Source organism: Eucalyptus grandis, chromosome 6 (assembly GCF_016545825.1).
Source record: "Eucalyptus grandis isolate ANBG69807.140 chromosome 6, ASM1654582v1, whole genome shotgun sequence".
In the NCBI taxonomy this organism is placed as follows: domain Eukaryota; kingdom Viridiplantae; phylum Streptophyta; class Magnoliopsida; order Myrtales; family Myrtaceae; genus Eucalyptus; species Eucalyptus grandis.
The window spans coordinates 48,705,196-48,732,245 of NC_052617.1; the positions used below are offsets into that span (position 1 = coordinate 48,705,196).

At 39.2% G+C, this 27,050-nt stretch overlaps 4 protein-coding genes across 6 annotated transcripts; 3 read left to right on the top strand and 1 right to left on the bottom strand.

The window, feature by feature from the left end:
• Positions 1-1,847, top strand: LOC104450443 (NEP1-interacting protein 2-like). Of its 2 annotated transcripts, none has more exons than XM_010064998.3 (4): positions 1-395; positions 855-1,033; positions 1,119-1,358; positions 1,465-1,847. In XM_010064998.3, exons 1-3 carry the CDS (start codon positions 305-307, stop codon positions 1,200-1,202), a joined length of 354 nt encoding a protein of 117 aa, XP_010063300.1. In that variant the 5' UTR covers positions 1-304; the 3' UTR covers positions 1,203-1,358; positions 1,465-1,847. The 2 variants fall into 2 exon arrangements, with proteins under 2 accessions (XP_010063300.1, XP_010063302.1); XM_010065000.3 differs by having other exon boundaries at positions 5-395; positions 1,122-1,358.
• Positions 1,848-7,294: 5,447 nt separating this feature from the next.
• On the top strand, positions 7,295-9,041 carry LOC104452171 (NEP1-interacting protein 1). The gene is made up of 4 exons (XM_018875373.2): positions 7,295-7,470; positions 7,969-8,147; positions 8,236-8,472; positions 8,579-9,041. Exons 1-4 carry the CDS (start codon positions 7,374-7,376, stop codon positions 8,711-8,713), a joined length of 648 nt encoding a protein of 215 aa, XP_018730918.2. The 5' UTR covers positions 7,295-7,373; the 3' UTR covers positions 8,714-9,041.
• An 8,267-nt stretch (positions 9,042-17,308) lies between these two features.
• LOC104450444 (NEP1-interacting protein 1) lies at positions 17,309-19,008 on the top strand. Its single transcript, XM_010065001.3, has 4 exons — positions 17,309-17,670; positions 17,998-18,176; positions 18,265-18,501; positions 18,609-19,008. The coding sequence occupies exons 1-4, from the start codon at positions 17,580-17,582 to the stop codon at positions 18,741-18,743; spliced, it is 642 nt and encodes a 213-aa protein (XP_010063303.1). The 5' UTR covers positions 17,309-17,579; the 3' UTR covers positions 18,744-19,008.
• Positions 19,009-19,244: 236 nt separating this feature from the next.
• LOC104450445 (V-type proton ATPase subunit B 2) lies at positions 19,245-24,939 on the bottom strand. 2 transcript variants are annotated; one of them, XM_010065002.3, is made up of 15 exons: positions 24,591-24,939; positions 24,042-24,126; positions 23,557-23,612; positions 23,379-23,477; positions 22,770-22,829; positions 22,335-22,446; positions 22,000-22,208; positions 21,525-21,653; positions 21,227-21,364; positions 20,866-21,016; positions 20,673-20,755; positions 20,185-20,232; positions 20,047-20,100; positions 19,882-19,965; positions 19,245-19,751 (listed from the first exon to the last, which is right to left on the bottom strand). In XM_010065002.3, the coding sequence occupies exons 2-15, from the start codon at positions 24,097-24,099 to the stop codon at positions 19,566-19,568; spliced, it is 1,467 nt and encodes a 488-aa protein (XP_010063304.1). In that variant the 5' UTR covers positions 24,100-24,126; positions 24,591-24,939; the 3' UTR covers positions 19,245-19,565. The 2 variants fall into 2 exon arrangements, with proteins under 2 accessions (XP_010063304.1, XP_010063305.1); XM_010065003.3 differs by lacking the exon at positions 24,591-24,939 and adding an exon at positions 24,247-24,519.
• Positions 24,940-27,050: the final 2,111 nt, after the last annotated feature.

Below are 27,050 nucleotides of genomic sequence, written 5' to 3' on the forward strand. Positions count from 1 at the left end.
TGGTTCTCTCTCTCTCTCTCTCTCTCTCTCTCTCTCGTGGCATCATACGACTTGATCGACGACTTGTCCGAGGTCGTTCTTCTGGCGTGTTTCACGTCCGGGCTCATGTCTCGTTTGACCAGACCCCGTTCGAGAGGGGCGTCAGAGCGTCAGTCGTGCGGTATTTCCATGCAGATTCTACCCCCTCGCCGCCGGCCACTTCGTATTAAAAAAGCTCTGTCGCTCCCTTGTCTCCATGGATTCGAACCTCGAACGCAAAAGGCTCGATTCTAAGCTCCGGTTCCGGGAGTTTTAGGCTTTTGCGATGGGGAAGGTGTGGGTTCGGTGCTGCGACGGAGTCTCTGCAATCGTCTCCGCCGTTTCTTATGCCGTCTCCGTCTTCTTCTTAGCTATAGGTTCGTCCAGATTCTATGCTCTTCCTTACGTTTCCTTAGTCTCGTCGAAAGAAGTTGTGTAGTAAACACGGAGTATCACATGAAAATCACAACTCGGGGAAGAGGAAAAAAGGAAAGAGCATGGCGCTCAAGATTTTTCGGTTGGAATTATAAATGGGTGTCGCTTCTGTATTTATTTTTTTGCAGTTTCAGAATGAACACTTTACTAATTGAAATGTTAAATTGGGCTATTTGAGCATGTTAAGGCAATCATCCAATCACCAAAACAGAAATAACACTTCATCACATGCTTTCTGGTTTCTTTAAAGTATCTGACTGGCGAGTGTTTCCAATCACTAAGTTTTCGTGTTCTGTATAGTCGGATGCTGATTTTGATTCCATGTTAAATTTCCACTGACCCCCTAGTACTTGGTTAACTTAACAACTGCGATGACGCCGTGGGACCTCACTATTTTGCAGTGGGAAGTACGTTGGGAGCATTCGTGGGAGTTCTGATCGGCGTGAATAGCCGGAAGAACCTCTTCTACAGCATGGTGTATGGAGCAATTGCAGGCGGCACGTTCTTGACTAATGCCTTCAGAATGTCAATTTCTTTCTGGCTGTCTGATGATTGTTCGTCCAGCAACGTTCTTCAATTGGTAAGTTCTCGGCTTCTCAAGGCTCGAGCTTGGGTCAATTGTAACTTCTAAGATACTTACTTCCTAATCCCACATCTGCTCTTAGCAGACTGACTCGACAAGAGAAGTCGATGCGGGAGAATTCGTTCAACAGTTGTTGTATAGTCTCATCCTGTCGAGATTAGAGTAGACTCTAGCACATGTAGACAATATGACCAGCGAGAACATGGTGGACGATGCCAAATTATCGAAGAATTCTTGTGACAGGATTCCTAGGATTAGAATAGCAGAGGACCATTTGATGGATTCGTCGGGAAATAGAAACCCCCGATCAATATGCCTTCAGGTTTGTATTCTAGACTAGACAAAGATAACTCGACCGATGACTCGTTTTTACCTGGTTTTTATATTCCATTCCATTGCTTGATCCTCATTCTTGTTTGCTGATACAGGACTTCGAATGTAAAGACCAGGCAAGGAGATTGCCCAACTGCCGCCACTGGCTTCATCTGCGTTGCATCGATAAGTGGATTTCCCTCATTTGGCAATGAAGCTGATGTGGGGTCCGATTCGCCATAGTTTAAGTGCATTAACCAAATTCTGCATTCTTTCATTGGAGTAGTTTAAACAGGCGACCCATTCTTTCGTTTTTCTTGGTCTATTGTTTCATTGCAAAAGTCGGGTCAATTCGCTATGTGGGAGCATTCAAAATGCAAGGCCTGTAAACATTTTAAACGGAAGGGTCATAAATTGTACTCCGAACCCACTCCCTTTACGTGTACCTGTAGTCTGGACAGACTAATATGTATATAGACTTGTCAGAGATATTCATGGACTTTGCTCTAGCAACAACTGGCATGTCATATATGCATTCCCTCTTATCCTTTTGGAACATACCAAAAGATTTTAACATATACCAGAGGATATCCAACCATGACGGCAATACGTTGCTTGTCACGACGCGACAAGGCACCATATCCCGCTTATCAGCTGGTTAACGTAGCTTCTATGCTTATTCAATTACTTTCGCGGTTGACAGGTGAGTTGAGTTTTCAAAATGTGTCTCCTCTAAAAGGGAGAACTAAGAAATTCTAGGTGCAGTCCACAAATTTTCTCTCTACTGTCAGCGATTAGTACGAAGGATTATAAGTATATCTTTCTCCCAACTTCTACAAATTTTCGAAACAGTTCATTCAACAAATGCAACCCTGAAAGTAAAAGGGGGGATATATTTTTTCATCGGACGACAATGTATAAGGGAGGAGTACGCGAGGACGAATTCTGTTTCTTTGGCTGGAGAAGCTAGGGAGCCATCACTAGCTGCTCCTCAAAACTGGTGTTTGTTCTGGCAAGCTAACAAATGAGATGAGAGAGCATCGGCAAGTGGTGACAGCATCAAGATTAATCATGTTTCGAAATGAACTGATTTTGGTAGCAAGTGTAAGACTAATTTTAAATAAAACTTGATGATCTCGATCAATCATCCTCAAACAAATACATGCATAATTCGAAATTGATTTGCGGAAACGTAAAGATCGACATACCTCCAGCCCTTGATGAAAATTTGCAAATGCAAAAACCCTAAAACCTTGGACGGATTCACGAAGCACGATCGATCTGCTAATGTGGAAATACCATATCTGTAAGCCCTGTTCCACTAGCCAATACCCCTCAAATGTAATTGTGTGTTTTCTGTAACGATAGTTTGAACTAGATGACTTCCATCAAGACCCATATTATTAGGCAAATATCACGTAATAAACGCGGCTAATAAATTGAGCAATAAATCAGAATTAATTAGAAATACAATATTGGGATCACATTTAAAGTAACAAACGCAGCTAATAAATTGAGCAATAAATCAGAATTAATTAGAAATACAATATTGGGATCACATTTAAAATAATATAATATATTACAACAGCAAGCACGCAACTTCTTGAGATAACTTTTGTGGAGTCACGGCTGTAGTACTGGTCCAGTGTCTTTGCTGGAATACGGCGGAGCAGCTCGCTAGGGAACGTGCGGGTGTCTTAGGCCCCCCGCGTCACGGACTTCCTCTCGTAATTGTTCACGGAACTACAGATAAAGCTATTATTTTGAAAAAAAAAAATTATTAAGTGGAACACGAACAGTAGGAAGAGGAGAAAACCGAAGCAGGACAATCCAAACGGTTTGTGCGAGAGAGAGGGAGAGATCCTCAGAAATTAGAGCTTCTTCTCCAACCACGGTTTTCGTAGCTTTAACATATTTCTCAACTGCATAATGAACCTTGCTGAGCAAACGGCACCGTCACTCCTTGTGAATAACGTTGCCTTTTTGAGGAATGAATAGAATTATTTAGATTTATTTAGAATTAGACCACATAGAAGTGATTTTCTTGTTAATTTTCCATTTGTAGAGTACTTATCTTTTACTGAATTTACAGGGAAAATTTGTATTCTACCATGTAACTTCATTCTTGTTGCAAATTAAACATTGTCATAAGTGCTTCAAACTATCGGTGCATTTTGAGCCTTTAGTATCACTTCAAAAACAACATGCTACCAAACATTTGATTAATTAATAATTCAGTTTAATTAGCTAATATATTATGATTGTGAGAGAGGGAGAAAAAGAAGTTAATCAAAGCATGTAACAAATATCAATTCCGATATTGAATATTATGAATAACATGTATAGATTAATTGAAGGTTGTGTGTATTGAAGGCAATTTGAGCATTCAATGTATAGGAATCAAGTCATCCGTGGCACTATCCTAATATCCTCAATTTAGTGGCACTTTATAATGAGACATTCATTAATCTCATATAATATTAGGGGCACTAGGTCTAATGTAAGATTTACAAAGTGCTAAGCATACTTTATCCATTGTAATACATATATAACGTAAGAGTTACGTCTGACATACCGATAATGTTTGGCTTAAATTTTAATAGAAAATTTTATTTTCATATAACAAAATAATTGCTCACATAATGAAAGGAAAAAATTTAGGATGTCACAATCCATGTGACCTAAGAGTCTTTAGACAAGAAAAGTACGTAACTGCAGGTGTGGCTTTGATAGGCCAGTTGATTCAAGTGATAAAGTTGTTGTTGTGGTCACTGATTGTGCGGGGGACCTCCACATAGTAATTGGCAATCGAAACGTGGAGATCGGTAGTTGTGTTCTCACGCACGAGGGATTCTTCATTAGCAACTAATTTGTCATGGAGCTCTTCAAAGGTCAAAGGGGTGTCGCAGGTGCAATGGACGCTGATATCTCGCAGAACTCATGCATGAAACCATCGAGGACATGCAAGGAGAGAGATCCTCAATAGGCACCGGGCAATCATAAAAGGTGAGCTGATCAACAATCAATTTGAGGCCATGGAGAATTTCAAAAACAGATTTCGAGAGGCTAGTGGATGGTTGTAGCCGTTCCTTGAGAGTCATCACCCAAGCACGGGAACAATTGGCATACGGATTCCCGATGATGGGTCGGCTTCTCGTGAGGTTTTAGCATGGAGACGAGTGAAATTATAGTTTCAAAGACTGGCATCCTTTTAGCGTGGCAGAGAGAAGCTGGTCCTGGCGGTTCCAAAGAACACATGCTACGTTGGGGTCGATGACTTTCCCCGCCAGTATGGTTAACAGTTTTGGTTGCCTAGAAGATCATACCCCACGAGCAAGGACGTGAATTGGGCATGCCATGAAGCGTAGTTGGATGGCGATAGCTTGACGGATTGTTGGACGACTGAGTCGATGGCGATTAGGGTCGGGCTTTTGGCATAGTGGAGGGATAAGACGAAACGGTTACCCGAGTAGTGTTTTCGGCGGGAAAAGTGCCAAAAAAGTCCTAAACCTTTTGGTTTTGTGCCGATTTAATCCTAAACTTTTTTTTGGTGCCGATTTAGTCCTAAACCTTTTTTATATTGTGCCAATTCAATCTTTTCCGGCCAATTTTGGCCGGATTTTGCTGACTGGACGCCGGCCGACTGACGTGGCCTGATTGGGCCTGATTGGCGCGACATGTACAAATTTTAATAATATTTTAATATTTTTTTATTTTTTTTAATTTTTATTTTTTTAATTTTTTTTAATTTTTAATTTTATTTTTTACTTCTTTTTCTTTTCTTTTTTTCCTTCTCATCTTCTTCCTCCACTCGATCGCCGGAGCTCGGCGACCGGCCGAGGCGACGGCCGGCGAGGTCGACCTCGCCGCCACCCGCTCGCCGTGGCCGCGAGGGCGGCCTCGCGCCGGCGGGCGAGGCTCGCCCTCGCCGAATCTGGCGAGGTCGAGCCTCGCCGCCCGCCCGGCGCGAGGCCGCCCTCGCGGCCGGGTGGCGAGGCTCGCCCTCGCCGAATCCGGCGAGGTCGAGCCTCGCCCATGGCCGGCGAGGGCGAGCCCCGCCCGGCTCGGCGCGAGGCCGGTGGACTCCTCCCCGGCTCCGTTCTCCGATCCCAATCTCGCCCTAGAAATTTCCTCCCTCCTCCGATCATCGTCGTCGTCGTCTCTAGGGTTTACGGGAGCTCGAGGTGTCTTCGGTCGCGCGGCTCCGGGCCCGGATTTTCGCCCTTTTCTCCGCGGCGGCGATTCGTCGGGGTGGGGGTTTGTGATTCCCGGGTTCTCCGAGGCGGGCGGCCTCGCGCCGAGCTGGCGGGGCTCGCCCTCGCCGGCCATGGGCGAGGCCCCTCGCGGCCGGGTGGCGAGCCGGATGCGGCGAGGTCGAGCCTCACCGGCCATGGGCGAGGCTCGATCCTCGCCGGCCACCTCGCCAGTGGCCGCGAGGGCGAGGTGGCCGGCGAGGTCGCCCTCGCCGGCCGTCGCCTCTGGCCGGTCGCCCAGCTCCGGCGACCGGCTGGAGGAAGAAGATGACAAGAAAAAAAAGAAAAAGAAAAGAATAAAAATAAAAATAAAAAGAGAAAAATTAAAAATAAAATAATATTAAAAATATTAAAAATATTAAAATAGTATTAAAAATTGTACGCATCGGCGCCGATCAAGCCACATCAGCCGGCCGGCGTCCAAATCAAAATCCGGCCAAAATTGGCCGGAAATGACTGAATCGGCACAACGTAAAAATGTTTAGGACTAAATCGGCACCAAAAAATGTTTAGGACTAAATCGGCACAAAACCAAAAGGTTTAGGACTTTTTGGCACTTTTCCCTGTTTTCGGCCATGAGTATTCGGAGGATTGTTACTCCCTTGAGTATTCGGAGGTTTGATACCACGTATAATGAATATGAGCCGTAGAGTTTAAAGGATGAGTTTCATTGAGATGTTGTTCCAAATGTAGACGCGCACGAGTGTTTTATTTACAAATAAAAAACAAACGAATATAATATATCCATATTAAATGCAAGCAAATTATTTATTCGTTTTACATAACTTCTTTTTCCTTTTTTTTTGCAACAAAAAGTTGCAGTACAATCTTTTGCATCAATGCCTTTTCGATTTCCTCAAGAATCTTGAAGTGGTAAGGTCCAAAAAACATTTAAGAGTTTATTTCTTTCGCAAAAAATCAATAATTTTGATAATTTTCTTTTTTCAGATAATCAATTGTATCATTTGCGGAATGAATTAACGAAATATAATTTCATTCTCAAGGAAAAGATTTTGGGTTGTTTCTAATAATGAAGAAATTTTCTAATAATTGATTTTTTCAAATGATATAAAAAATCATCTTTGAAAAATATTCCCGAAGTTATTGGTCATTCATGGAATAGACACACTCTTAGTCTAGCTTACACAAATTAAAATGTTTGGACTTTTCTTTTTTGAAGAAAATAACTAAAACTCAATTACATTCTGCATGACAAAAAAAGATTTAGAACTCTATTTCCATATAGATCCTGGCGTGCTAATCGAAATTCATGAATTTGCTCAATACATTCCAATCATTTGAACCTTGAACTCAATGAAATTGGAAATTTCAAGTCAAAGACTTAGTTTAAAAAAGATTGGATGAATACATCGCACGCAGCCGCGTGGCGAACATGGTAGGGCGTTCGGAAGTCATGAAGCCTCAACTACTCAAGATTCCTACGTAACTTCACCGGTCTGGACGACGAAATACCCGGAAATCATCTGCTTTGGTTTTACACTCCCTCTCTCTCACTCTCGAAGTATTATATGACTTGATCGACGACTTGTCCGAAGTCGTTCTCCTCGTGGGTTTCATGCCTGGGATGATGTCTTTATGACCAAACCCATACGCAAGCAACGATGTTAGCGTGTCATTTGTAGTATTTCCACGCATACTGTCCACATTCAGCGACGACTTCGTATTAAAAAGCTCTTCCGCTTCCTCGTCTCCATGGATTCAGCTTCGAACGCAGAGGCTTGATTCCAAGCTTCGCTCCGGGGTTTTGAATTATGTCTATCGAGAAGGTGTGGGTTTGGTGCTGCGATGGAGCCTCTGCAATCATCTTCACCGTTTTTTATGCAGTCTCCGTCTTCTTCTTAGCTATCGGTACGTCCAGATTCTTAGCTTTCTGAAGATTCCTTAGTCTCGTCGAAAGAAGTCGCAAATTAAGCATGGAATATCCCATGAATTTTACAACATGGAAAAGAGGAAAAATTAAAGAGCGTTGCACTCGAGAATCTCCAGTCAAAAATATAAATCGGTGTCGCTGTTGTAGTTTATTTTTCAGAATTCTCTCGAGTATATGGGGTCATACGGACTCCAACATATGATTAACTTGACTTCGCCAACTGAAAGGTTAAACTGTGCTATTTGAGCATGTTAAGGCAATGACTGCACAGGACGTGACAAGAAATAACAACAATTCATCACATGCTTTCTAGTTTCTCTAAAATATCTAGCTAGCAAATGTTTCTATTCACTAAGTTTTTGATGTTCCGTATAGTAGGACGTTGATTTTTGGTTCTGGGTTAAATTCCATGGACCCCTTAATACTCATTTATCTTAACAATTGGGATGATGCCGTTGGACCTCACTATTTTGCAGTCGGAAGTACATTGGGAGCATTCGTGGGAGTTCTGATCGGCGTGAAAAGCCAGAACAACCTCTTCTCCAGCGTGGTGAATGGAGCAATTGCAGGCAGCATGTTCTTGACTTATGCCTTCAGAATGTCCATTTCTTTCTGGCTGTCTGATGAATGTTTGCTCAGCAACATTCTTCAGTGGGTAAGTTCTCGGCTTCTCAAGGCTCAAGCTTGGGTCAATTGTGACTTTTCAAATATCTACTTCCTAATACCACATCTGCTCTGAGTAGATTGACTCGACAACAGAACTTGATGATGGAGAGCTAGTTCAACAGTTGTCGAATAGTCTAACCCCCTCGAGATTAGAGCAAACTCCGGCACATCCCGAAAATACAATCAATGAAATCATGGTAGATCACGCCAAAGAATCGAAGCATTCGTTTGACAGGATTCGTAGTATCGATATAACGGAGGACCACCTAATGGATTCTTCAGGAAATATAAATTCCTGCTCGATATGCCTTCAGGTTTGTATTTTCAGACTAGACTGAGAGAATTCGACTCATGACTCGTTTTCACTTAGGTTTATGTTCCATTCCTTTGCTCAATCCTTGTTCTTGCTTACTGATCCAGGACTTTGAATGCGAAGATGTGGCCTGGAGATTGCCTAACTGTTGCCACTTGTTTCATTTGCATTGCATTGACAAGTGGATTTCCACGCAAAGATCTTGCCCTTTATGTAGAAGTCCCATAGTTCAAGTGAATTAATCAAACTATGCAGGTAAGAGTAATTGTGGCCCATATAATATTATTAGTTAATGATTTAATGATTATTTCAATGCTAAAAAAACTTATTTGCTATGAGAAGGTGCAACTCTTAAAAAAAATGTAAAGCAATTATTAAAGGCACCTACTGATAGTCTATATAAAAAGTTTGGTCCTTTCTCCACCATAGATAACAAAGTTGTATTATATCCTCCATTAGATAAAATACATTAAGATTAAAGTGGGTTAAAGGAGAAAATTCAGATTTCTTCATTTCTCCTTTTTCTACAATAATCTTTTTCTCAAAGTTATTGCTATGGAAAAATGTATATCTTCATCCCTCTTGTTGTGAAAAAATATGAAGATCTAAGATTCTTTAATTCAAAATTTCCGCAAAAAGAATTATATTATTGCTAACAATTAATATCAAAGTGTGGTTTACGATTTTCTGATTATTATGTGTGTGTTGGGGGGGGTTGTTAATGATCTCCCATTAATGCTTGTTAAAGTTATATATACATCAAATTGATTAATACAATTACTTGCTTAATGAAATCACACATAAATTACTGTTTGGGTTTAGTGCTCTTTGGTGTATATATATTTTTATGTTTTCCAACACATTAATTGTTATGTTATATGTATTCACATATTTATATATGAATTGCCATACTTAGGGCACCATAATGTGTAATTTGATTCTTATACCTTTATGGCAATTTTATCACGAAATGATTAAATCTTAACATTTAGAGATAATAAAATTATGAAACGATTAAAATATCTTACCTTTATCAAAAAAAAAAAAATTATGAAACAATTTTTTTATTTTATAATTTAAAATTCAATTATGAATGGTTTGTTAGTCACCAAAGTGGCCGAACCTTAAAGTCTCTTAAAAATTTTTAGAATTATATAATTTTTTATTCAATTACCCATGATTATTTGATGCCATGACTAAAAGATATATGTTACATATTCTTATTGGTGTCATCGGTATATTGGAGCTCCTTCATAAGAAGAACTTAGGAATTCACCCAATGGTTAATCAATTTCTGATAATTCATGGACGTAATCATTGGTAATTATTATGTCTTATTAAATTTGTTTGTATATCAAAAGATAGTAAGTGAATTTTGATGAGGTGTATTTATAATTATAAAAAAAAAAACGTCATTAGCATCATGGTTACGTTTATTTATTGCATAATAAATCTCAATCATGAATGCACTTGAGGTGTATATTAAAGAAGTTGAGAGACGACTAAATAATAAATGTGAAAATAATGAGGTTAAATAGAGGTAATAAATATTATGGAAAGTATAATGAATCAGGACAATATAGGGTTTATTTGCTAAATTCCTTTAAAGATATGGTATTTGTGCTCGATACACAATGTTTGGCACACCACAACAAAATGGTGTAGTAGAAAGACGTATTCATACATTAATAGAAATGGTTAAGAGTATCGTAAGTTATTCATATTTACCCTTATCCTCATGGGTGAATACATTAAAGAATTTTATATTTTTATTAAATAGGGTTGTTAGTAAGGCGGTTCCAGAGACTCATTTTGAACTGTGGACAGGAAAAAACCTAATTTACGAAACTTGTATGTTTAGGATTGTCCAGCAGAAGTCAAAATTTACAATCCACATTAAAAAAAAAAGGATTTTAGAACGACCAGTGATTATTTTATTAGTTATACTTAAAAATCCAAAGGGTGTAGATTTTACTGTCCTAATCATGGTACAAAAATTGTTGAATTAAAAAATGCTAGGTTTATTGAAAATGGTGACTTCAATAGGAGTGAAAGAATGCATAATGTTTACATTCAACGAGTTAGGGTGGAACCCAGACTTTTAAAATTGTTCTTAATATTATAGTTTAACCTAATAATAATCAAGAATAACAAATAAATGATCATACACTCCATAATAAAAATGTCAATAATGAACTTGCAATAATTGAGCCACAAGAAATAGCAATAATAAGATCTCAAAGGGAAATGAGGTCTAGTTATTTCTAATGACTATGTGGTTTATCTACAATAATTAGAAATTAATTTAAAAATTAGTAATAGTCTAGGGTTATTTTCATGAACCATAAAATATGATGATTTTACTAAATTATTTAATGCCACGGAAGAAGAGTTAAAATCTGTGGATTAAAATCAAGTTTGAGATATTTTTAAATTGCCCAAATAATTTGAAAATGTCAAGTGTAAATAGGTCTGTTAGACTAAGCATGACTTAAAAGGTGATATCAGACTGTATAAAACTAGACTTGTCGCTAAAGTTTTTATTTAAAGCTAATGCATTGATTATAAGCAGACATTTTTCCAAGTCCCCAAGAAAGGCTCATTTAAAATGATTATGGCTTTAGCGGCTCATTATGATGTAGAGTTTTAGTAATCGGATGTTAAAACTATCTTTTTGATGGAAATTTAGAGGAAGAGATTTGCATTGACCAACCTCAAAATTTTTTAATTAAATGAAAGGAACACATGGTTTATATGTTAAAGAAGTCAATATATGAACTTAAACAAGTTTCTCGATAATGGTATCTTAAGTTTAATAATATCATAATATTTCAATTTTAGGAAAACACTATTGATCGGTATATACATACATACATACATACCATACATACATACATAATATCTACGTATGCATGAAGGTTAGTGGGAACAAGTCGATCTTTCTAATTTTGTATGTTGATGACATTTTGCTTGCTACTAATTATTTTGTTTGTTACATGAAATCAAGATTTCTCTCTAAGAATTTTGAAATGAAAAATATGAGAGGCAATATATGTGATATGAATTAAATATTATGTCATAGATCACAAACATTGTTAGGGTTGTTTGAGAAAGCCTACATTAATAAATTCTTGGAGAAACTTAATATGGATAAATGTTCGGTGGGAGTAGTTCCTATTCAAAAAGAGACAAATTTAGGCTTATGCAATGTCTGAAAAATAAATCGAAATAAGAGAAAATGAAAAAAAATTCTTTATATATTTGTTGTTGGGAGCTTAATGTATACTCAAATTTGCACCAAACCAACATCAGTTTTACTGTTGGAATACTGGGCAAGTATCAAATTAACCTATGATTGAATCACTAAAAAGTTGAAAACAAAGTTCATCGATACTTGCAAGGAAAGAAGAATCAAATGCTCACTTATAAAATATATGATCATCTTAAGGTGATCATATATACAAATTTAGACTTAACCGAATATGCCGATACAAGAAAATCAATGTTTGGCCAATTGTCCCTTTTTGCTAGAAGGGCAATTTCATGAAAAAGTGCAAAGCAATCCATCATTGTTGCATCCACTTTAGAGGTTGAGTTTGTGACATACTTTACAGCCATTATTCACAGGTTATGGCCGCAGAATTTTATTTTAGGTCTTGTAATCAACAGTATTATCAAGCCATTGAAAAATTATTATGATAACTCCGCAGCATTTTTCTTCACTAAGAACCACAAGTATTCTAAGGGTGTTAAACATATTGAATAAAAACTTGCCCATTATAGAAGAAGTTTAGTAACAAAGAGTGTTAATTTGGTATAGTGAGAAATGATTGTATGATAGTCTGTAAAAATAACAGTCTATTATAGACCCAAAAAAATTAAATTATATATAATTATAAATTGTTGTAGGATCCACTTCTTCAAAAAATTGTTACTTACAATATATTGTTATTCTCATAGTACCTCAATGATTGTTGTGCTAGCAAAACCCGAATACATTAGCATCGTGATTGTAGATCCAATAACAAAAGGAGCGGTGCCCAAATTATGTCTTACATGTTATTATTAATTAATGGATTAATAATTTTTAATGCTAAAAAAATTATTGGTTATGAGAAAGTGCAACTCTCATTGAAAGATGCAACTCTTTAAAAAAATGTGTTTTGATGGAAGATACTTGTTGAAAACACCTATTGATAGCCTATATAAAGAGTTCAATCCTTTTTTTCGCCATAGATCATCCATTGAATAAACTATATTAAAACTAAAGTTGGTTAAGGGAGAAAATCGGATTTTTTTTTATTTTCCTATTTCCACAATAATCATTTTCTCAAAATTATTGTTATGGAAAAATATGTCTCCATCCCTTTTGTTATGAAAAAATCATGACAAACAAAAATCATGACAATCTAACGTTCTTTTATTTAGAATTTTTGCAAAAAAAAATTATATTATTGCTAGCAATGCGTTCTTTCATTCCGGTCAGTTTAAACAGGTCACTCATGCTTTAATTTCCTGGCCTGTTGTTACGTTGCAAAACTCTGGTAAACATGCTACGAGGGAGCTTTTCCATTCCAAAGGCAACAGCACCCCTAAAAATATCCAAACATAAGGGTCACAACTGGTACTGATACACTACTCCCTTCAATATGTACAAGTCGTGCAGAATAGACCCCGGTGTCTGGAGCTGTCGAAGAAGATAACCATGGACTTTGCTCTAGCAACAGATGTCACTGTCCGAAATGCAATCTCAATGGTTTACCCTCTTATCCCCTTGGATCGTACCCCAAAAAAATTTAACCTATATTAGAGGATATCAAGCCACGATAGCGATGCGTTGCTTACCGCACAACAACTAGCCTCCCTGTCACACTCTTATCAGCTGGCGAACGCAGCTTCCATGGCTCCTGAATTAATCTCACCGTGATTATTTATTATATTATATTAGCAGGTAGCTGAGCATTCATAACGTGTCCACTTCAAAGACGAGAATCAAAGAAACCATAATTGCCGTTCACATCTAACACATGCAAACAAATTTTTATGTTCCTACCGGTAGCGTTTTTGTCGTGATTCGGACGAAGTCTTTGCAATCATATCGAGACGCATGAAAATGAAATTACCTACCGGCAGCACTTCTGTCATTAATTGTATCGAGACATGTGAAAATGAAATTATCAGACAAAACAAAATGAAGTACGATAAAGGAGATAGAAAGATTTACATTATTCGATTTGAACGTGGATACTTAAGTCCACCAGAGAAATCGGCTGCTAATAATCTACCGATCAATCAGAGAATTACACAGTTCAGTCGCTCGCACACTTGAGTATATTCCAGCCCTATAATTGCATCCGAAACCCACGGTGTTTTATCTAATTTAAGAAGCTCGAGATGGACGTGCGGTGTTCGAAGCACCTGTTCTTCTTCTTTGTGCTCTCGCTTCACATGTTGAGAGCTCACATCGAGATCTCTTTATACATAATTCACGGGTGGGAGCTCAAGAATTCATTTATGTGCCCAAGAATTCATTTATGTGCCCAATAATTCATGTTTCATACTGTCTCCACGCAACTCCAAAGGAGGGAATAGTCTTCTTCATAAAATACGTGCAGCCCCCGGAAGTCTTCCCTTGCGGTCAAGTAGAAAACAAAAGTTACTCCCCCCCAATAAACAAAGAAGAAGAAACAACATGTGCAGCCGAGCCAAAGTGATCCCGCTAAATCTGGAGATGACAACTCATTCATCCAGCTAGCACCCACGCACAGAATTAATGCAGGAACCGACAAACCAGAAACAACCGGTCGGATTTTACTTGTCCGGCCACCAGCATGGTCGCTTGCTTTGATTTTGGACCTCGCTCATCCGGCAGGCACAGACTCCAGACATGATTTAACGGTTTTGGGGTACCTTTCCTCCAACCACTACAGGTTTCCGAAACAGTTCATCGAACAAATACAGCCCTAAAAATAAAACGCATAGCTCGAACAGTTCAAGGGTCTTCGCTGGTATTCGGTGGAAAAGCAGCCGGGGGAATACGGACACCGAACTCCTGGCTTGCCAAAACATTGATGTGGTATTTTATCGACAAAATAAGTGCAAAATGACGTTATTTTATACATTGACATGACTAGATTAATCAAAAGTGATATCGTTTTGGATACTGATATTGCTAGATAAGCAAAAAATGATGTTGTTTTGTCTTTGATTTGAATTTTAATATAAATATTAATTAAATTACATTTAACACTAAATTATTCTTTAAAAGAAACGAAAAAGGAAGAAGAAGTTGCATAAGGCATTGGGTGAGGGTTGTGCAAGCCCTTGTCGGATTTGGTAGAGGACCGCTTGCCCGAGATCTAGGCGAGAGCTTGCAAAACCTCACTACCGATCAGCCAAGGCTCGGCAACGCAGGCCGACCCTTCCCCATCGTCGCCAGCCCTTCCCGACAACAGTCGGGAGGTGGCAACAAGGGTTTGCATAGCTCTCACCATTTTGTGATCTCCCCTTTTTTTTTTTTTAAATTTAGTTTAATTATTATTTATATTAAAATTTAAATAAGAGATAAAACAACGTCGTTTTGACTATTCTTTACTAACTCAACTCTCCCGCGATTCACATAGGTGAGTTATATTAATAAAAAATTACCACATAAAATTTCCGGCTAGGTCACCAAACTTAGCACTTAGATATCCCAATTTCCAGAAAAAAAAAAAAAAAAAAAAAAAAATCTAACACTTATACATACCTTTCTAACTTATATCCCTGTCAAGTTTTGGTAATTGCGCTATACCTTTGCCGAGAAATATGCAAAGCAAAGTCCATGGCAAGTCAGGAGGCTGATAAATATCGCGGGTGTTGCTGTCACCCCATCCCACCAACAACAACCCCCTCCCCTGGTGTGTCGTGAATTTCCTCTCGAGCCGTTCGAGAGACTCTAGATAAAAGCTGAAATATCACGAATAGAAATCACAAATCGTTACATCAAAAAAGTTATCAAGCGGAACCCAAACAGTCGGAAGAGGAGGAGAAAAATCGAAGCAGGACAATCCAAATGGTCTGAGAGAGAGAGAGAGGAGATTCTCAGAGGATAGAGCTTCTTCTCCAACCACTGTTTTCATAGCTTGAACATCTTTCCCAGTTGCAGAATCTGCATATAGCTGCCAGGAAAAAAGAAAAACAGTTTTGTGTATCGTTTTGCAAATATATTCTTTTGCAGCAATGCCTTACTTGATTTACTCACAAGAATCTCCTAATCACCTGCATGCATGGCAGTACAGAAAATTCACCACCTCTGCAAAGTCTGGAGAAGTGATAATTGCGGAGGAATTTATGGTAACTTTTCACATAAATTTAAGAGCGCGTTTATTTCTTAAAAAATTGATGCTTTTTAAGACGTTTACTTAAAAAATGATCGTTGGGAAATTATTGTTATTAATGAAAATGTTCTTCATTGGCCAATTTTCCCAAACAATAGAACCGATCATTTCTTGAAAAATAATCTTAAAATAAGCAAGTATCCATAAAAAAAATAAAATACACTACAAATCTGCATTACACAAACCAAAATGATTAAACTTTTCTTTTCCAAGACAATGACTAAAGGTCAACTACATTCTATAGATATATATAAAGCGATCTAGAACCTTTATATGATTATGGTTTTGATTTTTTAGAAAATGAATTTAGTAGTAAAATGAACTAAATGTTAGAATGTAAATGATACCAATATTAGCAAATATTTCTTTATCATCAGACTACTCATACATATAGGCTGCTCAAACAAATGGTTCAAGTCTAGTCAAAGTCAGGTTTGGGTCTGGACAAAAAAGTTCTGACCCAAATTGACCCATTTTTTTTTTATGTAGTACAAATTTTGTGACCCATATCTTAGTTGATCCAGAAAAAATCAACATAATAAGCAATTACTAAAACAAATTGATGAATCAAACTAATAGAGCCTTCTCCGGTTATTTCTTTTGGTGATAAATTTTTGATCTAATACACCTAAAACTGTATAAACTTCTCAGTCAAAAAAGTCAAGAGAATGCATGCGCGGATACGAAAATATCCTAAGAAATGATTTTTCCCAACCATATATATGTCTGTATGCACAAAGGATCTGCAAAAGAGGAAGATTTCGAAATAATTAAATTCACAATGTCAATTTTATGAAATTGGGTTTACTCACTAATTTTCTTTCTTCTTCATGGTAATGTAAGGAAAGGGTTGGGTGCCCAAGCTTTAGAAGCTACCTAGCCGAAGGGAGTGAGCTGGCGGAACGTGTTTGGGTTGGGCCAAACATTATTTCCGAGAGGGTTGCCAGTACGTCTTCGATAGTTAGGGTTAGAGATGGGCCTTGACCGGCCCCGTTCAAGCCCATTTTATCGTTGCACTCCAATTTGATAAATCCATCCCGACCTCCTATCAAAATTCCAAGTAACCCGTTTTCCACCTGTTTTGTCAAATACGAGTCAAAATATGAGTTATCGACCCGTTTTCCACCTTTTTTGTCAAATACGAGTCAAAATAGTGAGTTATCGACCCATTTTGCTACCTCTGATTCTTGCATCCAATGAACTTTATTTTTGGGATCCAGAGCGACCCAGTCAATTCCGACGGGGCTAATCCAAATTCGTGAATTTGCGGAATAGATTCTAATCGCCTGAAACCTTAAATTAGATGACAAATTCAGTGCACAGGACATTAAGGAAAGTCCAACACTCTACCTAAAAAGCGGGGACGACAAGGAATCTTCTACTCCCGTTTCGTTCACGTCTCTTCATCTTAAGACGCAACGGATTTTTATTTCCTTTCAGGAAGAATTAACATGAGCTTCGCCAGTTTTGAACAAGATGAGAGACAAAACGATTCCATTTGACGGCCGCCAGGAATTCGAGGACCATCTGCTTTGGCCACCTTCTTCTCGTTTGTGTCATGTTTGGGCTCATGACTTTTGACCAAATCCGCGCCAGAGAACGTTTGGAATGTCGTTGCGCAAATTCCACGACAATTCAACGACGGCTTCGTATCAAGGGATCCTACTTTGAACACGCCAAGGCTTAAGCTTTTTCAAAGCTTCGTTCGGGGGGGTTTCGGCTTTTGTCCATGGAGCCGGTGTGGGTTTGGTGCTGCTATGGAATCTCTGCAATCATCTTCAGCTTCTCTTATGCAGTTGCTGTCTTCTTCTTGGCTATTGGTAGCTCCATGTTTTGTAGTTAGCCACCTTTCTATTTACATTTCTCCGGCTTATTTGCTTCTTAATCATTCGTTTAGAGAGCAACATCTCGTCCAATCACCAAATCAGAAACAGCATTTCGTTACATGCTTCTGGTTTCCGTCCTCATTATTCCGAGCAAGAAAGACAAATATCTGAATACCAGATGTTTCCATTCGCTAAAGTTTTTATCTATAAAGCAGGACGCTGATGTTGAATCCGCCGTTTAATTTCGTTAACCCCATAATACTCCATCATCTTAATAACTGCGATGCGCCGATGACGCCGCGGGACATCACTCTTTTGCAGTCGGAAGTACGTTGGGAGCACTCGTGGGAGTTCTGCTCAGCGTGAAAAGCCAGAGCGGCCTCTTCTCTAGGGTGGCGGTAGGAGCTATAGCAGGCGGCGTGCTCTTGATTAATGCCTTCAAAACGTCCATTTCTTTCTGGCTCTCTGATGATGGTTCGTTCAGCGACGTTCTTCAGTGGGTAAGTTCTAGGCTTCTCAAGGCTCAAGCTTCGCTCGATTATAACTTTTCAAATATTTACTTCCGAATCACCTTTTTGCTCTTGGTAGACCGATTCGATGACAGAACTTGATGCTGGAAATATAGTTCAACAGTTCTTTTATTATCTCACCCTCTCAAGATTAGAGCAGACTCTAGCACACCCCAACAATATGATCAACGAAATCAGGGTAGACCGCACCAAAGTATCAAAGAATTCATTCGACAGGATTGGTAGGATCAGAATAACAAAGGAACACCTGATGGATTCTTCAGGAAATAGAAACTCCTGCTCGATATGCCTTCAGGTTTGTATTTTTAGTTTAGACTAAGAGTATTCGACCCATGACTCGCTTTTACCTGATATTAAAACTCCAATCCTTTGCTTAATCCTCATTCCTGTTTACTGATCCAGGATTTTGAATGCGAAGACGTGGCGAGGAGACTGCCTAACTGTCGCCACTTGTTTCACGTAAGTTGCATCAAAAAGTGGACTTCCAAGCAAAGGTCTTGCCCTTTATGCAGAAGTCCCATAGTTCAAGTGAAATGATCTGGTTATGCATTCTTTCATTCAATTAGTTTAAATAGGTCGCCCATTCTTTCATTTCTTGGCCTTATTGTGTCATTGCAAAACTCTGGTCGATATGCTATAAGAGAGCTTTTACATTCAAAATGCAAAACCTGTACACATATCCCTACAGAAGGGTCATGAATTGTACTTAGACACAGCTCCCTTTATATGTACCGGTTGTTAGGACAAGCTAATATATCTATACTTGTCAAAGATATTCAAAGACTCAGCTCTAGAACTGACGACATTTCATATATGCATTATGTCTTATCCTTTTGAAGCGCACCAAAATATGTTAACATATATCAGAGGATATTGAACCATGAAAGCATGTGTTGCCTATCACGCAGCGACAAGCCACCATCTCACACCAAGTTGCTGGCGAATGCAGCTTCTATGTTTCCTGAATTAGTTTCACAGTGAACATTATCCTGACAGGTGAGTTGAAAGTTCATAACGCATCCACTACGAAGACGAGAATTAAGAAACGCCAGCTGCAGTTCACATTAAACAAACTCAAACAATTTTTCTGTATCAACCATCACCGATTCAGACGAAGGATTATAAGCATATCTTTCTCTCAAGTCCCAACATTCTACATGTTTCTCGAAAAGTTCATTCGATAAATACAGCCCTGAAAATATAAGGGGGGGAATTATACTTTATGCGACAATGTAAAAGGGAGGAGCATATGAGGATGAAGAAGCTAGTGAGCCATCACAAGCACTGGTGAACAGCGTCAAGCCTAGTCATATTTTGCAATGAATTGATTATTGGTGACAATCATGCAACTTCTTTAACTCAGTTTGCGGAGTCACGGCTGTAGTATTGGTCCAGTGTCTTTGCCGGTATACGGTGGAGCAGCTCGCGAGGGAATATGCGAAGCAAAGTCCAAGCCAAGTCGAGAGACTGATAAATATTGCGGGTGTCGTAGGCCCCCTGCATCACAAATTTCCTCTCGAACTTTTCAAGGAACTCCAGATAAAGCTGAAATAGCATGAAAAGAAATCATGTTTTATTACTTAGAATATCAAGTGGAAGACTAGGAAGAGGAGGAGAAAATCGAATTAGGAGAATCCAAATGATTTGAACGAGAGAGAGAGAGAGAGAGAGAGACCAGATCCTCAGAAGATAGAGCTTCTTCTCCAACCACAGCTTTCATAGCTTGAACATCTTTCCCAATTGCATAATTTGCATATAGCTGCAGAAAAACCAGTCAAAGTTTAATACCACATACCGGCATTTCGATAAAGATTTAACTATCTATTTCACAAGGAAGTACCTGGTTGGAGACATCAGCATGATCTCTACGCGTCATTCCCTCACCTATTGCACTCTGCAAGGTAAAGGGTACGGATCAAACACCTGAAGTAAATCCAAAGGGAACTGAGAAGTTCAAATGCAGTAATAAATTTCTTACTTTCATCAATCGCGAAAGTGATGGAAGCACATTGATGGGAGGATAGATCTGTTTCAGAAAAGAAATTATGTATAAAAAATGGTCTTATAAGTAGTCAAGCCTTCAAGATAGAGCAAGCACCATTTGGTACAGTCAGAAAGATTACACTTCCAGCCATACAACCAGCCATACACTTAAGCAGTAAGTGTCATGGAACATAATATGGTCCAACTATGTTTGCCACTGAACTAGCTCATCAATTTCTCCTATAAGAGAAGAAACCACCACGTGAAATTGTTGCCTCCATGCACCAAAGTACTTATCTCTTTAGGGATACAAAAGCTGCAGAATGATTATACCAATCTACAGGACAACAGCCATGCATTCAAGACAGCAATTTAGAACAAAACACGGAACAAGAAATAGGGGATGCTAGTATTTGCATTTGCCAATGCAGACAATGGCACTGAGGTGAGTTCTCCACATCCTAAAGTTTGAGCCCAACTAACCTGTCGATTGTGAAGTTGTCTGTCAATATATATCTGCCCCTCAGTAATATAACCAGTAAGATCTGGAGTCGGGTGCGTAATATCTAATGAATGAACAGTGAATTATAGACATCTCATCAGCATAACAAGAATAAACTATATCAGGTGTGGAGAAATGACTGGATAGCAGACCTTGTGTAAGCATTAAACCCACCATCATTAGGCATAGTCAAAATAGGAATTTGAGTGATGGAGCCCTTTCGCCCTTCAATACGCCCAGCACGCTCATATATTGTTGCCAGATCAGTGTACATATACCCAGGATACCCACGCCTTCCAGGAACTTCTTCTCGTGCAGCTGATACCTACAGGCAGATGACAGCCCAAAATTATCAGTCAGAAATTGTAAAGGGCTAAGAATTTTGGCCCTGGACTGACTGTAAATTTAGCTGCAGTTTTCCAGCGCTCGAGGAGAAACAAAGAAGCAAGAGCTTGCCTCATTAATGAACAATTAACAGCAAGACTAACTCTCATAATATGGTCATTATGGCGACTTTTTTTAAGATTATCCCTACCTCACGAAGGGCATCTGCATACGAACTCATATCTGTGAGTATGACTAACACATGCTTCCCACATTCATAAGCCAGATACTCAGCAGTTGTAAGGGCAATTCGCGGAGTGATGATGCGTTCAATAGTTGGATCATTGGCCTAAACAAAAGAGCAAACTTCGTAAAATGAAATTCAAGCACCCATACAACCCTATAATCAGTAAGGATATCTATATCACAAACTCCAGCTACAAACTTGCAAAAATTGCCAGAAAGAAAAAATCTGTGAGATAACTAACTATCGGCTCATTAGAAATTACCAGATTAAGGAAAAGGGTCACTCTCTCCATTGACCCATTTTCCTCAAAGTCACGTTTGAAAAATTGTGCAGTTTCCATGTTCACTCCCATAGCTGCAAATACTATGGCAAAATTGTCCTCTTCATCATCCTACATAAATTTGCAGCACATCTTCAGAAATGATATTGAAAGAGAGAGTTTGGAATATTAAAGCAAGATAAAGACTTAGAGCATCGATTCTCAAAGCAAAGCAACAAATAACGTAACATCAGAAATCTTCACAAAGAATGCATTTAGCAATTGAGAAGTCTAGCAGATAATAGTGGAGCTAGTCAGTCAAAGGATAAAATACATTTTAGGTGAATTCTGAACCTTCAGTCCGAAAGCATAGGAAACTTCTTGTGAAATTAATGGTAGTTCATTAAATATTCAAGGCAATAAAACTCTTAGAGCAGGGAATTATAACATCGGTATATAGCAAAAATGCTACATATACCTTGATAATACTGTCAGCCTTCTCCAATCGCTTCACAAGACCAGCCTGGCGGCAAATCTGAGCAGCTATTTCATTATGAGGAAGACCAGCAGCAGAGAAAAGTGGGATCTTCTGTCCACGAGCTATGGAATTCATTACATCAATGGTGGAAATTCCCGTTTGTATCATCTCTTCTGGATAGGTTCTTTCACTGGGATTTATAGAACTTCCTAAGAAAGAGAAAGTTCATCCATTCTATAAGCAGCACAAGAAAGTTCTTGGGATTGCCACAGGTGCCATGGAATACAAATGGCTTCATGGCCAATCGAAATTACTATCACGATGACACAACTCACCAGAAATATCTAGGTAAGCCTCCGGCAGAATTGGAGGGCCATTATCAATGGGCTTCCCAGAACCATTAAATATGCGCCCAAGCATATCCATGGATACAGGTGTTTTCAGAACCTGCATTAGAAAAAAAAAAGTAGGAACTCCACAAAAATTTTCTAAAGTTTCTTCTATTTATCCAAGATTAAAGAGAATAAATGCTGACATAGCTGAAGAGATTTGTGAAGGCAGAAAAACAATGCACTTTTGACAGCCTTTCATGAGGCCAAGGCCATGACATATCCCACATTATTTCTCATGCTACAAGTGAAATCTTATTGCCAACATGTAGGAGTATTTAGTTCCCAAATACAGAAAAAAGAAATCTAACTATTAATTTCTACACGAAGATGAAACATTATTTTAATAGAAAAATTAAAACAAAAGGCACGCATAATTACCTCGCCAGTGAATTGCACAGTGGTGTATTTGTTGTCAATCCCAGAAGTTCCTTCAAAAACCTAGCGACAAGAGAGTGAAACATGGAATGACCAGAAAGCTTTACATACTAGAAGTCTAAGATGAACAACCACCGGTCACACAAGCATGAGCAGAATACTCACATCTAAATTTTATTGACAGAGAAACTAGTAAAAAACAGAACCTACAAAAGTTTGTGAAAAATTAGAGACATGTAAAAAAATTATTAGCCTTTTTCAAAGCCAAAATAACCCACATTATGACTGGACTTCCATCACTCGAGAGAGAGAGGATCTATAATTGCCTACACGGCATGCTAATTAGATTAGCATCGTTCTCCTCGAGAAACTCAATCACAATTTTTTAAATATTATCCCATATGATGTTCTCACATTTCATCACATATACACAAGAAAATATTCCTCATGCTCTGCTTTTTCTGATGCATGCAATGCACAACAGAGATTTCACTAGGCCATTAGCTGAAAAATATTGCACACAAAAGTGACACAAGTAATATAGTCCAACCAACAAAGATGCAGTACCAAGAGAGCTAACAGAAAAAAAGAGGCTGGCAACTTAGATTGAACCTGCACAACAGCTTTCTCTCCATTAACTTCAAGGACTTGCCCACGTCTAGTCGTTCCATCTCCCAAGCGGATATTTACAATCTCTTGATACTTTGGTCCCTAATATACAATAAAATTAATTGAACATGTCGGTATAGGAGTTCACTGAACCGCGTAAAATTATAACAGTAAAATTTACCTTGACTTTGTCAAGTATAACCAATGGCCCAGCAACACCAGACACGGTCCTATACTCTGCAAGTTGCGAAGCCATTGTCTGAACAACCGATAACTAAGACCCAGCGACTAAGGCATGCTAGAAATTTGACTTGGACAAGGGCTAAATATTTTCCTCACCTCTTAACCAATACACGCGAAATGATAAGAGATTGTATAGATCTAAGTATTAAGTGCATTAATCGTCGTCATAACAGGGGCAGCATAAACTTTTCGGAAACGAGAAAGCTACATGGACAGCCTCGAAAACAATATCCCATGATTAAAGCTATGATTCCAAGCACGGTGAAATTTATATGGCTAAAGATATAATAAGCCACAAACAAGGAGACAAAGCTACTTCCCGCAATACAGACAAAGCTTTATTACCAGATTCAAGCATCCCAGCAGATTTCTACTGTACGTAGCTCAAAAAAATCCAGAAAGTGGAGAGGGCCGAAAGCTTACCCATGCCGATCTCCAGAGTCCCCTCTTCCATGTCATAACTCATCAGTGCCACTCCCATCTCCAAATCCCAAGCCGCTCGGAAATTCTACACAGAAGAAAAGCGTCAACCGAAGCGACCGATCAGGAATGGCCAGCTAGTCACCCTCGCACCACAACCGAATCCAGAAGTGAATAAAGGACACCAAAAAACACAGGAAAACCGAACCGCTGCTCGATCGAGCTTTAACTCTGCAGTCTGCACAACTAGCCAACCGCGACGATTTTTCACAGCGTTTTCAGTTCAATCTTCGCTCGTTTCCAAGCGGTCTCGGATCACGATCGGTAACAAGAGATGAAGAAAAAGAAAAGAAGAAGAAGAAAAATCCGACATAAACTCCATTGATGAGCAAAACGACAAGAGCATTAAACGTCGCTCGAGGCCACCGGATTCAAACCTCGGTCAAAACACGTAAGAATCCACGAAACGACCACGCGATTCAAAACAGGAAGAAGGAGAAAAAGAGAGAGAGAGAGAGAGAGAGAGAGAGGGAGAGGGCGAGAGAAGATCACCGGAGTTTCTAAAGACAGGCGAGCGACGGAACCGACGGCGAGGCTCGCGCGGGAACTGGGCGAGTGCAACTCGGTTTCGCGGCGGCAGTTAGACAGTGAGGGTGGCGGCGATGGAGCGACTCGGGAACTCACTCACTGAGTGCGGGGGGAGCGCGTCGAATCCGATGAAGGTACGACGCGAAGCGGAGAAGCGCTGCGATGGCGTGGTTGATGGGACGGAGTGGAGGGGAGATGAGGCACCTTCCTTCCCCGCCCGAACTCTGTTTGGTAGTTTGGTTGGCTTGCTCTCTTCACCTTCTTGTCACGGATTGGGCCAGAGCGTCACGTGCTCTCTCGCCTTTTTCTCCGGAAGGTCGTGAGCGGTTTCAAAATCCCGAATTCTCTTTTGGCCAAAAGATGTTACCGGTAAACTTTGAAAAGGACAGTAGAAAAGTTAAATTAAAAAAAGGTAAGTGCCCCACGTACTTCCTAAATTCGGACAGCAAAAATCGAGTTAGTAAAATCATGATTAAATTTCGGACCGTTTGATTGCCTTCATGTAAAGTTTTTCATTCATTTTCGAAAGCAAAAACAGTTGTTCTCGCAGATAAAATTGAATTTTTCTAAAACAATAATCGACGTAATCCATCACATGAAAAGCAGGAAAAATTTCTAAATTTTGGAGATTTTGCATATTTGCTTCTATTTGGTGCGAATTATTCAGAAGATTCTAAAGTACGTAAAAATTGATATCAGCATCTCATTTAGATACAGAACTTTTCAAACTTCAAATGTCCAAGTGTAAAAATAACAAATTCACTATCCTCCTTTCCGATCGGGGCTTCTTCTTCTTCTTCTTTTTAGAGTAAGTTGTTTAGAATCTTTAACTCTCAAATCCCAACGTAAATATTGGTTGACTGGAAAGGTGCCCTTACTCTTTTCGTTTTCAAATGAAATGTGCCATTCATTGGCTTAGGGCGCATTTGGTAACGATTACGTTCCTCGAGTAGATTCCGATGAACTAATTCTTTTTTATTCATTTCGAGAACGATTCTAAGCATTTTAAGCCGTTTGGTAACCGTCCAAAATTTCCGATTCTCGGAATAGAATTGCGTTTGGTACCGTATTCATTAATTTTGTTTCAAATCAATTTCTTTTAATTTTTAAATTTTTTTTTTACTTTTTTACTTTCTTTTCTTTTCTTTTCTTTTCTTTTTCTTTTCTTTTTCTTTTTTTTTCCTTTTTCTTTTCTTTTTCTCATCTTCTTCTTCTTCTTCGGTCGACAACCTCACCGGAGCGTCATCGGCCCTTGTCGGCCGAGCCTCGCTAGCTCGGGCGAGGCTCGCCGAGCCCCGCCGGTGGCCGCCGGCCTCATCGGGGTTGGGCGAGGCTCCGCCAGCCACCGGCGGGCCGGGCGAGCCTCGCCCGGCCACCGGTGGGGCCGGGCGTTGCGAGGCTTGCCCAACCCCGCCCGCCTCGGCGAGGCTCGCCGGCCATCGGCGAGGCTCGGCCTCGCCAGATCTGGGGAGGCCGAGCCTCGCCGGGGCTAGGCTTGCCTCCGGCGGCAAAGGCGGTGGACAGCGGCAGCAGACGGCGGACGGTGGCAGGTGGTGGTGGACGGCGGTCGCGAGATTGGCCAAAGGGAAGAAGAAAATTTCTTGATTTTGATTCTCAAATTCATTCCCGGAACAAGAATTAACTTTTTTTTTGTTCTTGATTCTATTCCCAATCTATTCTCGAACAAAAATTTTACCAAACGCGATTCTAGGCCGAAACCGATTCCTGGAACAAAGAATTAGAATTTGGCCCTGTTTGGATGGTTACCAAACAGGGCCTTAAAGTACTCTTCAATCACAACTTCACAATACTAGTATTTGCGTGTTTCATGTGACACTCCTTGAAAAAAAATTGCATAGGGATAAAAGCACAAATGATTTATGAAATTTGTTCTAATATATAATGCGGTTAATAAACTTTTAATTTATACTTCATAATCCTTGAACTTTAGCCCAATATATAATGTCGTCAATCAACTTTTAGTTTGTTCAATATAATCCATAAATTAATGATAAATATTTAATATAATCTTTAAATTATATGAAATTAAAATTAAATCAAAATTTAATAATCATATTAAATAAATTAAAAATTGAAAGAAAATAACATGTAAGATCAAAATTTACGAATCATTCATGTCATTTCTCAAATTACATATAAACAAGCAAGAGTATATTTTCAACTCAATCCAGGACCTCGTTCTGCCGCCAGGATCAGTCCTGGTCAGGCGAAAAAAATGAGGTAAATTATATAAGAACTTTTCCGTCGTGCTTCCATCATTGTCGTGCTTCCACAGCCGACAAAAAGCGTAGACAATCGATTGCCTAAAAAATCATCGTGTCGAATATCGATCAACACGTGGATGCATCGGCAATTTCGTTGATGGGCCCACGACAGCGATTCGAGCGGGTCGGAACACATGGA

What these genes read in the sequence shown, in the direction of transcription:
- LOC104450443 (XM_010064998.3), top strand. Translation starts at nt 305, where the DNA reads ATGGGGAAGGTGTGGGTTCGGTGCTGCGACGGAGTCTCTGCAATCGTC. An exon ending in CGTCTTCTTCTTAGCTATAG is followed by an intron (nt 396 to 854) that starts GTTCGTCCAGAT and finishes ACTATTTTGCAG; the next exon opens with TGGGAAGTACGTTGGGAGCA. An exon ending in CCAGCAACGTTCTTCAATTG is followed by an intron (nt 1,034 to 1,118) that starts GTAAGTTCTCGG and finishes ATCTGCTCTTAG; the next exon opens with CAGACTGACTCGACAAGAGA.
- LOC104452171 (XM_018875373.2), top strand. Translation starts at nt 7,374, where the DNA reads ATGTCTATCGAGAAGGTGTGGGTTTGGTGCTGCGATGGAGCCTCTGCA. An exon ending in TCAGCAACATTCTTCAGTGG is followed by an intron (nt 8,148 to 8,235) that starts GTAAGTTCTCGG and finishes TGCTCTGAGTAG; the next exon opens with ATTGACTCGACAACAGAACT. An exon ending in CCTGCTCGATATGCCTTCAG is followed by an intron (nt 8,473 to 8,578) that starts GTTTGTATTTTC and finishes TTACTGATCCAG; the next exon opens with GACTTTGAATGCGAAGATGT.
- LOC104450444 (XM_010065001.3), top strand. Translation starts at nt 17,580, where the DNA reads ATGGAGCCGGTGTGGGTTTGGTGCTGCTATGGAATCTCTGCAATCATC. An exon ending in TCAGCGACGTTCTTCAGTGG is followed by an intron (nt 18,177 to 18,264) that starts GTAAGTTCTAGG and finishes TGCTCTTGGTAG; the next exon opens with ACCGATTCGATGACAGAACT. An exon ending in CCTGCTCGATATGCCTTCAG is followed by an intron (nt 18,502 to 18,608) that starts GTTTGTATTTTT and finishes TTACTGATCCAG; the next exon opens with GATTTTGAATGCGAAGACGT.
- LOC104450445 (XM_010065002.3), bottom strand. Translation starts at nt 24,099, where the DNA reads ATGGGAGTGGCACTGATGAGTTATGACATGGAAGAGGGGACTCTGGAG. An exon ending in GGCTTACCTAGATATTTCTG is followed by an intron (nt 22,209 to 22,334) that starts GTGAGTTGTGTC and finishes TCTCTTTCTTAG; the next exon opens with GAAGTTCTATAAATCCCAGT. An exon ending in ATGCAGATGCCCTTCGTGAG is followed by an intron (nt 21,017 to 21,226) that starts GTAGGGATAATC and finishes ATCTGCCTGTAG; the next exon opens with GTATCAGCTGCACGAGAAGA.